Source organism: Culex quinquefasciatus, chromosome 2 (genome assembly GCF_015732765.1).
Source record: "Culex quinquefasciatus strain JHB chromosome 2, VPISU_Cqui_1.0_pri_paternal, whole genome shotgun sequence".
Classification (NCBI taxonomy): domain Eukaryota; kingdom Metazoa; phylum Arthropoda; class Insecta; order Diptera; family Culicidae; genus Culex; species Culex quinquefasciatus.
In genome coordinates this window covers 10,703,063-10,715,335 of record NC_051862.1, presented here as the reverse complement: position 1 = coordinate 10,715,335, position 12,273 = coordinate 10,703,063, and the positions used below count along the sequence as shown (strand labels likewise).

At 35.1% G+C, this 12,273-nt stretch overlaps 1 protein-coding gene across 1 annotated transcript; it reads left to right on the top strand.

The window, feature by feature from the left end:
- The first annotated feature begins 2,766 nt into the window (after positions 1 to 2,766).
- Positions 2,767 to 9,938, top strand: LOC6042352. The gene is made up of 4 exons (XM_038257114.1): positions 2,767 to 2,852; positions 2,928 to 3,316; positions 9,222 to 9,561; positions 9,657 to 9,938. The coding sequence occupies exons 1-4, from the start codon at positions 2,767 to 2,769 to the stop codon at positions 9,733 to 9,735; spliced, it is 894 nt and encodes a 297-aa protein (XP_038113042.1). The 3' UTR covers positions 9,736 to 9,938.
- Positions 9,939 to 12,273: the final 2,335 nt, after the last annotated feature.

Below are 12,273 nucleotides of genomic sequence, written 5' to 3'. Positions count from 1 at the left end.
TTAATCCGGCTGAAACTTTTTTGGTGCCTTCGGTATGCCCAAAAAAGCCATTTTGCATTATTAGTTTGTCCATATAATTTTCCATACAAATTTGGCAGCTGTCCATACAAAAATGATATGTGAAATTTCCAAAATCTGTATCATTTGAAGGAATTTTTTGATCGATTTGGTGTCTTCGGCAAAGTTGAAGGTATGGATATTAGGGTGTTTCATCCAAACAAAAAAGTTCTCAAAATCAGGCAAACCGAGGTTCCCCTAGTAGTTCACCGTCTGGCATGGGGCGTCGTAATTTTCAGCTAGCCATCATAGCATACTAAGGACAATGCGTACATTTGAAGGGTGAATCGTTGATTCTGGAGACACCGGACGTCGATCCAATGCGCACCTTGGGGACAGAATGGACAACCCTAATTCCATCTGTAATTTGTTCATTGGACCATCCTCTAAACACCTGTCTTTATTCCGAGTGAATCCATATTGTCTCCAGACCTGTAGGAACGATTGAACGAAAAGCACTAAAATCCCATAGTAATTTACATGTAAACTTTGAACCGCTGGGGACAGGCCAATTCTCAACCAAATGGGCTGATATTTGGCATGAGAGTCCCTATGGGTATCCTCTACTATGGGAAACTCGGTTTGCCTGATTCTGAGAACTTTTTTGTTTGGATGAAACACCCTAATGGATATGGACTACACTGACAAAAATGATACACGGTAAAAATTTTTGGTGATTTTTAATTTCACTTTTTGTCACTAAAACTTGATCTGCAAAAAAACACTATCTTTATAATTTTTATTTTATTTTCTGATATGCTTTAGAGGACATCAAATGCCAACTTTTCAGAAATTTCCAGAATGGGCAAAAAATCTTTGACCGAGTTATGATTTTTTGAATCAATACAATTTTAGTCAAAAAATCGAAATATCGGTTGCAAATTTTTTTCAATTTCATTTTTCGATGTAAAATTGAATTTGCAATCAAAAAGTACTTTGGTGAAATTTTGATAAAGTGTACCGTTTTCAAGTTATAGCCATGTTTATGTAACTTTTTTCAAAATAGTCACATTTATTGATTTTTTTAAAAACAGTGCCCATGTTTGCCCACTTTTGAAAAAAATAATAAAAAGCTGAGAAAATTCTCAATATTTTGCTTATCCGGACTTTGTTGATACGACCCTTAGTTGCTGAGACATTGCCATGCAAAGGGTTTAAAACAAGAAAATTGATGTTTTCTAAGTCTCACCCAAACAACCCACCATTTTCTAATGTCAATATCTCAGCAACTAATGGTCCGATTTACAATGTTAAAACATTAAACATTCGTGAAATTTTCCGATCTTTCGAAAAAAATATTTTCATAAATTTTAAATCAAGACTAACATTTCAAAAAGACCAAACATTCAATATTACGTCCTTTTGATATTTTTGTATTGATTCAAAATCTTTGAAAATATTGTTCAGCCTGATTAAAAAAATATAAAAATTAAAATTCAAAAAAAAATGATTTCGTAGAGAACTGCTCAACTATGAAATTTATATGCAGCAGTTTTTTAAGCATAACTTTTGATGTGCTTTTCTAAATCTTATAAATTTCAATAGGGACTTATGGGACCCCAAGACGAATCGAATGAGGCCAATACGGTCAAAATCGGCTCAGCCAGTGACAAGATATTCCAGTGACATTGGTTCGGTACACATGTCTACATACAGCCAAACACACAGACATTTGCTCAGCTGGTGATTCTGAGTCGATATGTACAAATGAAGGTAGGTCTAGGAGGTATAACTGAAAAGTTCATTTTTCGAGAGATTTTATAGCCTTCCCTCAGTAATGTGCAAAAAGAATTAATGGTCTCAAAAATTAATTTATTTGTGTTTAATTTTAAATTCCAAAACAAAAAAAAGTTAAATTTTTGTATTCTGTTGATACTTGTTATGGCAAAATATATTGTGTAACTTTTAAATCACTTTAATTATTAAAACTGTTCTTTTTATATTATCACAAGCCGTATTGCATGTCAACAAAAGTTTTTTTTTTTTAACGTTATACATACTGATAGAATATTTTAAAATTATAAATTATCATTCAGGCTGGTAAAACACCTCGTTCTAAATAAAAATCACCCAGTGGAGTGTCTCCAGCCAGGCCATGCGACGTCAATCCCGTATGGGTGTCTGGTTTGGTGGTCATAAAACACTACTATTTATGAGCCACGAGCGCGCGAAGCCTATAGTTTCCACTACAACAGCTGGTGGCCCAAAGCACGCACCTCCAGAATTAACTCATATCTCACGCGGGTGTATCATCTCACGATGCTCTTATCTCGGCAGCCTCCCTGGGAACCTGCTGCATGCATGATGTTGTTGGAGCCAGCAGCACCAGCAGGTCCAGATTTATGCTAAGCTCATAAAGTCACAGTTGTGATAAAATCAGATAAGCTGCCAAGGTCCCAAAAATAGCCAGAAATGGGTCAAGTGCTGAGTTTGGGACGGGGTTACGTCAACAGAATCGGCAATGAAGTTAGAAAATCGTAAACAATATGATAAAAGATATATAGAAAAATTAAATGGAATAAAAGAAGTTCATACAACGAGTTAAATAAATAAAATTTGAACAAGCAATTCGTAACCCCTTAACGCGCGTTTCAACCACCGGAACGTTCTACCGGCATCCGAGTCGTATAAAGATGCCTGCGGTGGCCACTCGCCAGCTGATAGTCGCGCAGTTGGTCATCCGACACGGTCATATTCCGAGCAGTAGATATGGGACAGTTCTTCGTTAGACGGGTGGTGCAAATTGGCGCCCTTTTTGGACTTTTGGCCGCGGTCCACGTTGCTTCCAGTGAACGGTTTGTGCTACTTTTTAAAGTTCAAGTTGCGTGAAGTGAAAAATTGTGTGTGTTTTTTCCTTCAAATTTTGACAGAGTTACGGCATCTCCAGACGAGCACATTTTCTTCGTGGAAGGTGATGGCTGTACGGACAAGGATAAATTCTCGATCGTGGTCCACGGCTGGAAGGAGGGTTGCAACCGAACGGAGTGGATTCCGGACACGCTGTCCAACCTGACCGAGTACCGCGGGGGATGTGTCATCTGTATGGACTTTAGCAAGTACGCCGTGACGGAGGACTACTTCGGTGGGTTGGTGCCACACTTTTACCGCGTGGTGGACACTCTGACGTGGAAGCTGCGGGAGCTGGAAGGGCGCGGATTTGATCCGGCCAGTGGGCACATGTTCGGGTTTAGCTTTGGAGCGCAGGCGGCCATCGAAGCTGGAAGACGGTTTGGGCTGGGGAAGCTGGGAAGACTGGATGGTGAGTAACTTGAAGATGTAACGTTTTGATAACTTCAATATTTTAATGATTTTGCATCACAAAAAATTACTAAAATGACTGCGCATTAGAATGCACAGAAAAAAAATAAAAAGATTTTTGGGTGATTTAAATCATCTTTGCCAATTTTGAGAGAAATTGGTGAGAATAACCCATTAATACCCAAGCATAAAATTAATGAAAAATTTCATTCATCATTTTTACACGGCGTGTTTTCTGGGCAACCTTAAGGAGAAAAAATAGTCATCGCTACTGTCAAATGTGTCTTATAGGACAGCTTTTCTCAGCTTTCCAATGCTTCTAAGAGCGAAATGTTTCATCGGGAAATTTCTGAGATATCTATTTTTTTAAGTTTTTTGTTCTAAATTCCCTTATAATTTATTGTAAACTTTATAATAACTTTTCTGGAAACTTGTCAAATTATGTTTTTCATGTGTCATTTACCCATCAAAATGTGCAAAATAAGACAAGAAGCATCTTTGGAGAAGGTTGCAAATCGCTAAACATTTTTTTTAAATTAATTTTAATCGATTTTTTGAATATATGGGATTTATTCAAAAATGAAAATCATAAAACCTTCTTAAAAATATTATTTACAAGATTTAAAAGATAAATACACAATTTTTGTGTACTCTTATTGAGCTGATACAATCGATTTTTTGCAGGTTTGAGATTGTTAAGTTTATTAATAGATTTTTATGAATAAATATGATACTTCTTAAAGCATACATGAACCGGGAACATGGATCCAAAAGATGATTTAAAATCAAATATGTTCTACAAATTACTGTTGCAAGGTTCAAAAGTCATATTCTCATGTGTATGAAATAACGAAAAAAAGTTTTACTGTTGAAAATGCATTTAAATGTAGGAGTAAAATTTGTGTGTTTTAACTCTGAATGTTGAAAAAACTGCCACATACATTTTTTGGTTTAAACAAAAATGAAATATTATTTAGCAGAAAAAATCAAACAGAGGCTTCCATTCCAACAAAAATCAAAGTATTTTTAAAACGTTTTAAAAAGCTGAGATAAGACTTCTATAATATTGCTGATTCCTTGATTATTTCATACAACATAAAAATTATAAAAATCATATCATACTCATGAAAAGTTTTTCTCCTGAAGCTCGCCACAGTAATTTTTAGTTCAATTTTGAGTATATAACATATTTTGTATCGATGCAATTGATTAATGTTTGGTTAAGGAAATATGATTTTTTTTTCATAAAAATCTAGTGATATCCTTACTAATCTCAAACTTGCAACAAAAAAATCGGTTTAATTAGCTTATTTCAAGCTAAATCCGAGCAGAAACGTGATATTCGTACACAAAAATTATGTTATTATCTTTTAATTATTGTAAAAAAATATTTTTTAATACTGTTTTATGATTTTCATACCTGAATAAATCTCATATATTCAAAAACTCGGTTAAACTTAATTTTAAAAATATTTAGCGATTTGCAACCTTCTGCAAAGTTGTTTCTTGCCTTATTTTGCACATTTTGATCAGTAAATGACACATGAAAAACATCATTTGACAAGTTCCCAGAATAGTTATTACAAAGTTTACAATAAATAATAAAGGAATTTAGAACAAAAAACTTAAAAAATAGATATCTCAGAAATTTCCCGCTCTTAGAAGCATTGAAAAGCTGAGAAAATTTCCTATAAGACACATTTGACAGTAATGATGACTATTTTTTCTTGAAATGTTTGTTCTAGAAAACACGCCGTGTTTTTCATACAAAAAGGATTTTTTAAATCGCTAATAACTTTTCTAGATCTAGTTTTACAGCTGCACAGTTCGACAAAGTTGTAGAGCATTCAATTTCAAATAAAAATTTCACTTTTGAGTGTAGGGTATTTTAACCATTAGTGGACCCCCTAGTAGAGCCGAAGCACATTTGAGCAGTTCTCTACGGAATCGGTCTTTTTTCTTTAATTTTAATTTTTGTATTTTTTAATCCGGCTGAAACTTTTTTGGTGCCTTCGGTATGCCCAAAGAAGCCATTTTGCATCATTAGTTTGTTCATATAATTTTCCATACAAATTTGGCAGCTGGTCATACAAAAATGATATGTGAAAATTCAAAAATATGTATCTTTTGAAGGAATTTTTTGATCGAGTTGGTGTCTTCGGCAAAGTTGTAGGTATGGATATGGACTACACTGAAAAAAAATGCTACATGGTAAAAAAAATTTGGTGATTTTTTATTGAACTTTTTGTCACTAAAACTTGATTTGCAAAAAAACACTATTTTTAATTTTTTTTATTTTTTGATATGTTTTAGAGGACATAAAATGACAACTTTTCAGAAATTTCCAGAATGGGAAAAAAATCTTTGACCGAGTTATGATTTTTTGAATCAATACTGATTTTTTCAAAAAATCGAAATATCGGTCGCAAAAATTTTTCAACTTCATTTTTCGATGTAAAATCGAATTTGCAATCAAAAAGTACTTTAGTGAATTTTTGATAAAGTGCACCGTTTTCAAGTTATAGCCATTTTTAGGTAACTTTTTTGAAAATTGTCGCAGTTTTTCATTTTTTAAAATTAGTGCCCATGTTTGCCCACCTTTGAAAAACATATTTTTGAAAAGCTGAGAAAATTCTCTATATTTGGCTTTATTGAACTTTGTTGATGCGATCCATAGTTGCTGAGATAAATGCTATGCAAAGGCTAAAAAACAGGAAAATTGATGTTTTCTAAGTCTCACCCAAACAACCCAACATTTTCTATTGTCGATATCTCAGCAACTATAGGTCCGATTTACAATGTTAAAACATAAAACATTCGTAAAATTTTCCGATCTCTTCGAAAAAAAATATTTTCAAAAATTTAAAATCAAGACTAACATTTCAAATGGGCGTAATATTGAATGTTTGGCCCGTTTAAAATGTTAGTCTTGATTTTGAATTTTTGAAAATATTTTTTTTCGAAAAGATCTGAAAATTTCACGAATGTTTCATGTTTTAACATTGTAAATCGGACCTATAGTTGCTGAGATATCGACATTAGAAAATGGTGGGTTGTTTGGTTGAGACTTAGAAAACATCAATTTTCCTGTTTTTTAGCCTTTGCATAGCAATATCTCAGCAACTATGGGTCGCATCAACAAAGTTCAATAAAGCTAAATATAGAGAATTTTCTCAGCTTTTCAAAAATATTTTTTTCAAAGGTGGGCAAACATGGGCACTAATTTTAAAAAATGGAAAACTGCGACTATTTTCAAAAAAGTTACCTAAAAATGGCTATATCTTGAAAACGGTGCACTTTATCAAAAATTGATTGCAAATTCGATTTTACATCGAAAAATTAAGTTGAAAAATTTTTGCGACCGATATTTCGATTTTTTGAAAAAATCAGTATTGATTCAAAAAATCATAACTCGGTCAAAGATTTTTTGCCCATTCCGGAAATTTCTGAAAAGTTGGCATTTTATGTCCTCTAAAACATATCAAAAAATAAAAAAAAATAAAAATAGTGTTTTTTTGCAAATCAAGTTTTAGTGACAAAAAGTTAAATAAAAAATCACCAAAATTGTTTTTACCGTGTATCATTTTTTTTCAGTGTAGTCCATATCCATACCTACAACTTTGTCGAAGACACCAACTCGATCAAAAAATTCCTTCAAAAGATACAGATTTTTGAATTTTCACATATCATTTTTGTATGGACAGCTGCCAAATTTGTATGGAAAATTATATGGACAAACTAATGATGCAAATTGGCTTCTTTGGGCATACCGAAGGCACCAAAAAAGTTTCAGCCGGATTAAAAAATACAAAAAAAATCGAATGACCGAAAACTCAGAGAATTGCTCATTTTTCACAAATTTTCAATATTTTAAGCACTTTTTCATAACCCTTTGTACAAAACAATGAAAATTGAAGTCTTTTGAACAATTTTGACTATTTGTTTTATCAGTTTATTTTTTTTGAGCAGAAAAATAGCCATTTGAAAAAAAAAAGTTTTTTTTGCCTGTTTGGACCCCCTTTTCCTATAGTGGACCCGGGTCCATAATCTGATTGTGGACCCGGGTCCACTATTGGCAAACTGTTATTTTTATATCAAATTTAACCGATATTTGATGTTTTGATGCATGGTGTAGGTATAATGATAGTTATAATGAATAAAAGATGGATTTTGCTCACTTTTCATCATAAACAAATATGTTTTGTTAACAAATTTGGCTTTAAACAACAAAAAACCTAACAGACATTTAAAAACATTTATTTCCGAAAAAGATCAGAGAAAACGTTTCAAAAATCACTGTAAACATAAAATAATAAAAAAAAGTAATTTTGGTGCACATTTTTTCATATTAATTACATAAATGTTTGACCGAAACTAAACAATAGATTTGTTTACAGTTGCTCATAAACCACGCATGTGTTGTTCTTGATTTATTATTATAAAATATAATTTCAAACTGCAATTATGATGCTTCAGTTAAGTACAATTTACTATAGTTTTCATCAATTATATTTTTTTACGGCTTTAGCATTTTTGGTACTTTTAACATGAAACAGCTATATTAATACTCATAATTGAAAAAATATGCGTTTAGGTTGATAACAACAAGCATTTATTGTATGTTTAAGAAAAACTTTTGCTTAAATACACAGTTTTCTTCATTTTTTAAGGTATCATAACAGGGGTCCACTTTTGGAAAAGTTTGGGTTTTCGTGGTCCTATATTGGACCCCCCTAATTTTTGCTCGAAAATGATCAGTTCTTCGCTTTATTTTATTAAAGTTCCTTAAACTTGCATTATTTCGACTTGCTGAAGTTAAATGATAAGTCAAAAAGTGATTTAATAGTTATCTCAATCATAAAATATAAATGCAGTTTTGTTGTGAAAATGCTAGTGGCCATGGCTGATTTCAGATGTCAAACTCAAAACACTTATTTTGGTACAAAGGACAATTCAATATCAGTCAACATGGATTTAAATGATGCTGAACATGCCAAATAAAAGATTTGTAGGCAACAACACGCTTGAAATTGTGATTTTATTGAATTTTTCATCAAAAACCCTTCAGAGGGTCCACTAATGGATAACGTACCCTATTTGGATGGAAGCAGCGCACTCTGCAGACAAAATCGTAAGAAAATTGGATTTTTCATACATTTGTTCGATTTTTGCCATACGTTTTTGTTGATATTCAAAGTTCAAATTTCTATGTTTAAGGCTCTGAAAGGCATCATTACCGATCGGCCATTTGGCGGCCATGTTTGCCTTAGAAAAACATTCCAATCTTGATTCAGGATTTTTCTATCAAAAATGGTTTTCTTTGTAATGTTTGTAGATGCATTCTCATATAGTGATTATTTTTTTCATTTCAATTTACAACTTCTGGACCCTGAATTCAGCACCATCATTGACAGTTCTTGCCCCAAAAGTAAAAGGTACCGACCGGGATTTGATCCCTGAACCTTCTGCTAGTGACGAATCCCCTAAGTATTTGTTTGTTATCGAAAAGCTGTGCTTCAGTCGAAGTTTTCTTAACAAATAAGGATAAATAATTCCGAATCTTTGATTCAGTTTTTCCTAAATAAAGCGATTTTGTTAAACTTTGTTCTTATTTATTTTTATAATATTGTTATCCTTTTTTAAAGTCTTTGTCCAACTTATTTCTTTTTTGTTTTTTGAGCAAAAAATTTTTTTCGTGAATAGTTTCGAAACAAGGATGAAATTCTATGTTTTCAAAAATCTCCTTTTGATGAAAAATTTAATGTGGAATTGAAATTTTTTTTTGTGAAATTTTGATTAAGTGCACCGGTATTTGCCTTCCTCACCTTACTAAGGAAAGGCTATAAAATCACTCGAAAAACGAAAAAATATTAAACAATCGTTAATTCCTATTCCAAAACCCACAGTGTGCGAACCCGCCGGGCCCGGCTTCGACTCGGACGGAACGTTCTCGGTGCTGAACCCCCGCCTGGCGGCCCGCAACGTCCAGTGCATCCACACGAGTGCCGAATTCGGCACGTTCCGACGCGACTGCCACCAGAACTGGATGATGGGCAACTGTGGCCGCAGCCAGCTGGCGGCCGGACCCTTCCCGAAGGGCAACCACGGGCTGTGTCCGTACTTTTACAACAGTGCCTTCCGGAACGAGTTCCGGGCCACCGCAAAGCGACCGGAGTGCTTCTCGTTCCGGGCCGCCGCCGATTGGCCGCCCACGTTCCGGATGGGCTACCTTAGCGACGTGCAGGCGTAAGTCAATCAAAAGTTTTTTTTTTGCCAGGGGGAGGGAATTCGATTTTTTTTTTTGTAATTTAAATTTCTTTTTCTCATCTTTTTTTTTGCAGTGGAGTTTTTGGCGATTTGTTCTGTCCCACGACCAAGGTGTACCCGTTCAACGAAATTGCGACCACAAACGAGGTCTAATTAACGAACACAGTGAGGTGATTTGAATCGGTTGTCCGGATGTTGGCGGAGAACGTGCGCGAAAGTAATTGTAAAAGTTTGCCAATTATGGTGACCCTTTTTGACGCGAAAGTTTTTTTTTTATCAGTCGTAGTCCTGATTAGTGCTAATTACGTTTCAGTTGCGAAAGATGGACACAATGAGGGTTAATTATCGTTGCTATTAGTTACACAATAAAGATTAATTTATTACACCTTTATTCACTCTTTTAATAAAAAAATCATTTAATATTTGAAGCTATACCTTTTTTCAGCCTAATAAGCGGTCGTGTTAGAATGATGCTGGATAATCTGTAGTGTTCCTTGAAATTTACTAAAACCAAGTACACCAACGAGTAGAGCAACTTTTTGTGAACATTTCTGTTTATTTTCACTTTTCCTAAAAGTTATTCTATTCCTTTTACAAGCAATTGAAAAAAATATTTCCAAAATGTATTCTAATCAAACGAGAATGCATTGGGCAACGCCCATTTTTATATTTTCAGCTTACTTTTTTTACTTCCAGCGCTCTTTTGGGTCTGCTTAGTGCTGCCAAAATTGATGAAATTTTAAGCGAACACTCACGAAAAGTATAGAAAAAATTTCCTGGCATCACTGGCTCCAACAGGCGCTGCAGGTGGTGTTGGTAGCCACCCTTTGTTCTTTATTTGCCATCGCTTCTCGCTCGGTTTTCTTCAGCCTTCGATTAGAATGGGTAGTCAAAAGTCAAACATCAAAAGACCTTGCGCGTTTGTTTTTTTGATGGCGCTTGCTAATCATTTACATGTTTCTGGATTATTTTTCAAGCGAGTGACTAACTAATGTGCAAAAGAACATGTTGCCGAAAGTTGGGGGCAGTTTTGTATCGAAAGCGCCTCGAAAAAGTAAGCGAAAGTGAAAAGTTAATTTTGGCGATATTCATTAAGCGTTTGAGGGTTTCTCGCGTGTGTGTCAACAAAATCATGAGAAATGGTCTCGCAAAATAGAAATTATGATCAAAAGTGCATTAAATTTGATCTTTTTGGCCAGTAAGTAACATACATTTGCGTGCTTACTCGAGGCGGTACTGTTGCTGGTAAGTTTATAGCCTAAATAGTATTTTTGGAGCTTTAATCGAGCATCAAACTAATATAATAGATACGACTTTGAATGCGAGGGTGATGCGATCGAGGCTGCGTTGAAAGTGAAGAAGTTTTGAAAGATTCGGGTTCCTATGAGCGTGTCGACCCATCGAGATCGTTGTCTTCAAGTTTTCGCACGACTCGTACAGAATTCTGCAGTAATTCTGCAGTGAGTGATCACACGAACTAAAAGGGGAGAGAAAAACTGGAAGCTGACCTTCCAATGTAAATTTGATGGCATCCTTGAACTCCTTACCTGCAGGTCAAGGGTGCATGATACTGATGATACTCGTCGGTTGACACCCAGGCGAGGAACATCCCGGATGGAGCCCAACTACATCCGTAGTGCTGTTTGGACAAAACAGCATGGCTCTGGTTCCTTGCAAGTGTCCTATTTTCTTACCTCCACGTTGGCTTGGTTTAGTCATCATGATGACAAGGTGTAACCTAGCTGGTGGCCTGTGGAAACGACTCGTAAACCTTTGACCAGCGAGGGTCAGAGTAGAGACAGATAGAAGAAAGGGGCGCGATACTGATTTTCTAATACGGCTTCTGTTTACTATCCTCCATTTGATTTCGATTTTACTTATTTGATTCTCTTATTTCTCAACGCTTTTTCACTCTATTTTACCAATTGATGCTGCTGTAACAAACTGTCTTCTTTCCCTTAATATGGCAGCGATGTCAATTTTGTGCCTTTCTTTATTTATCTATTTGAATAATTTCTCATCTTCCCTGTAAGTTGCCCTCAATACAATCTAAGCTTGTTCGTTACCTCAATTTATTAAGTATTGGTAATTTCTTTATCTACTTCGCTTCGCTTCGCTTCGCTTCGCTAGGAGACGGTGATTTTAGCGGATTGCAGACTGGATTTTCGCCATGTGATGTGATGATTGTCTAAGCCCAAGTTGCCTAGGAATCGATAATTGGGAATAGAACCAATTCCACCTGAACCAGATTCTCACCACCATGGCAGCCGTCCATTGCCGGCCGCTCCCATCTCCACCGCGCACCAGGGACAAGGAAAGGGAATTGGAAGACGGGAAGTGTTGATGCTCCACTTTTTTAAGAGTATTAAGGGAAAATCTCCACGGTATCCTCAAGTAAGTTTCGCTTGGAGTTGGACGGTTTTTGGGAAGGTGAATGGTCTGAGGAGCCACCCTAGGCGAATGGTAACGACCGCTTGCATTGTTGTTCGAATTCTTCGTGTGTTCTCATTTCTAATGGGAATGCTTTCAATTCTTCTCATCTCTTATTGGATGAATTCTATCAGTCGTCCAGGCGTATATTTTTAGATTCAATTTCAACTGCGCTTGCAAATCTTGCATGCAATCTTGTTTGAGTTCTGATGTTCAAACTTGCATTCAATGCGATTCTTGGATTCAACTATAGCAGTCTGA

What these genes read in the sequence shown, in the direction of transcription:
- LOC6042352 (XM_038257114.1), top strand. Translation starts at nt 2,767, where the DNA reads ATGGGACAGTTCTTCGTTAGACGGGTGGTGCAAATTGGCGCCCTTTTT. An exon ending in CACGTTGCTTCCAGTGAACG is followed by an intron (nt 2,853 to 2,927) that starts GTTTGTGCTACT and finishes AAATTTTGACAG; the next exon opens with AGTTACGGCATCTCCAGACG. An exon ending in TACCTTAGCGACGTGCAGGC is followed by an intron (nt 9,562 to 9,656) that starts GTAAGTCAATCA and finishes TTTTTTTTGCAG; the next exon opens with TGGAGTTTTTGGCGATTTGT.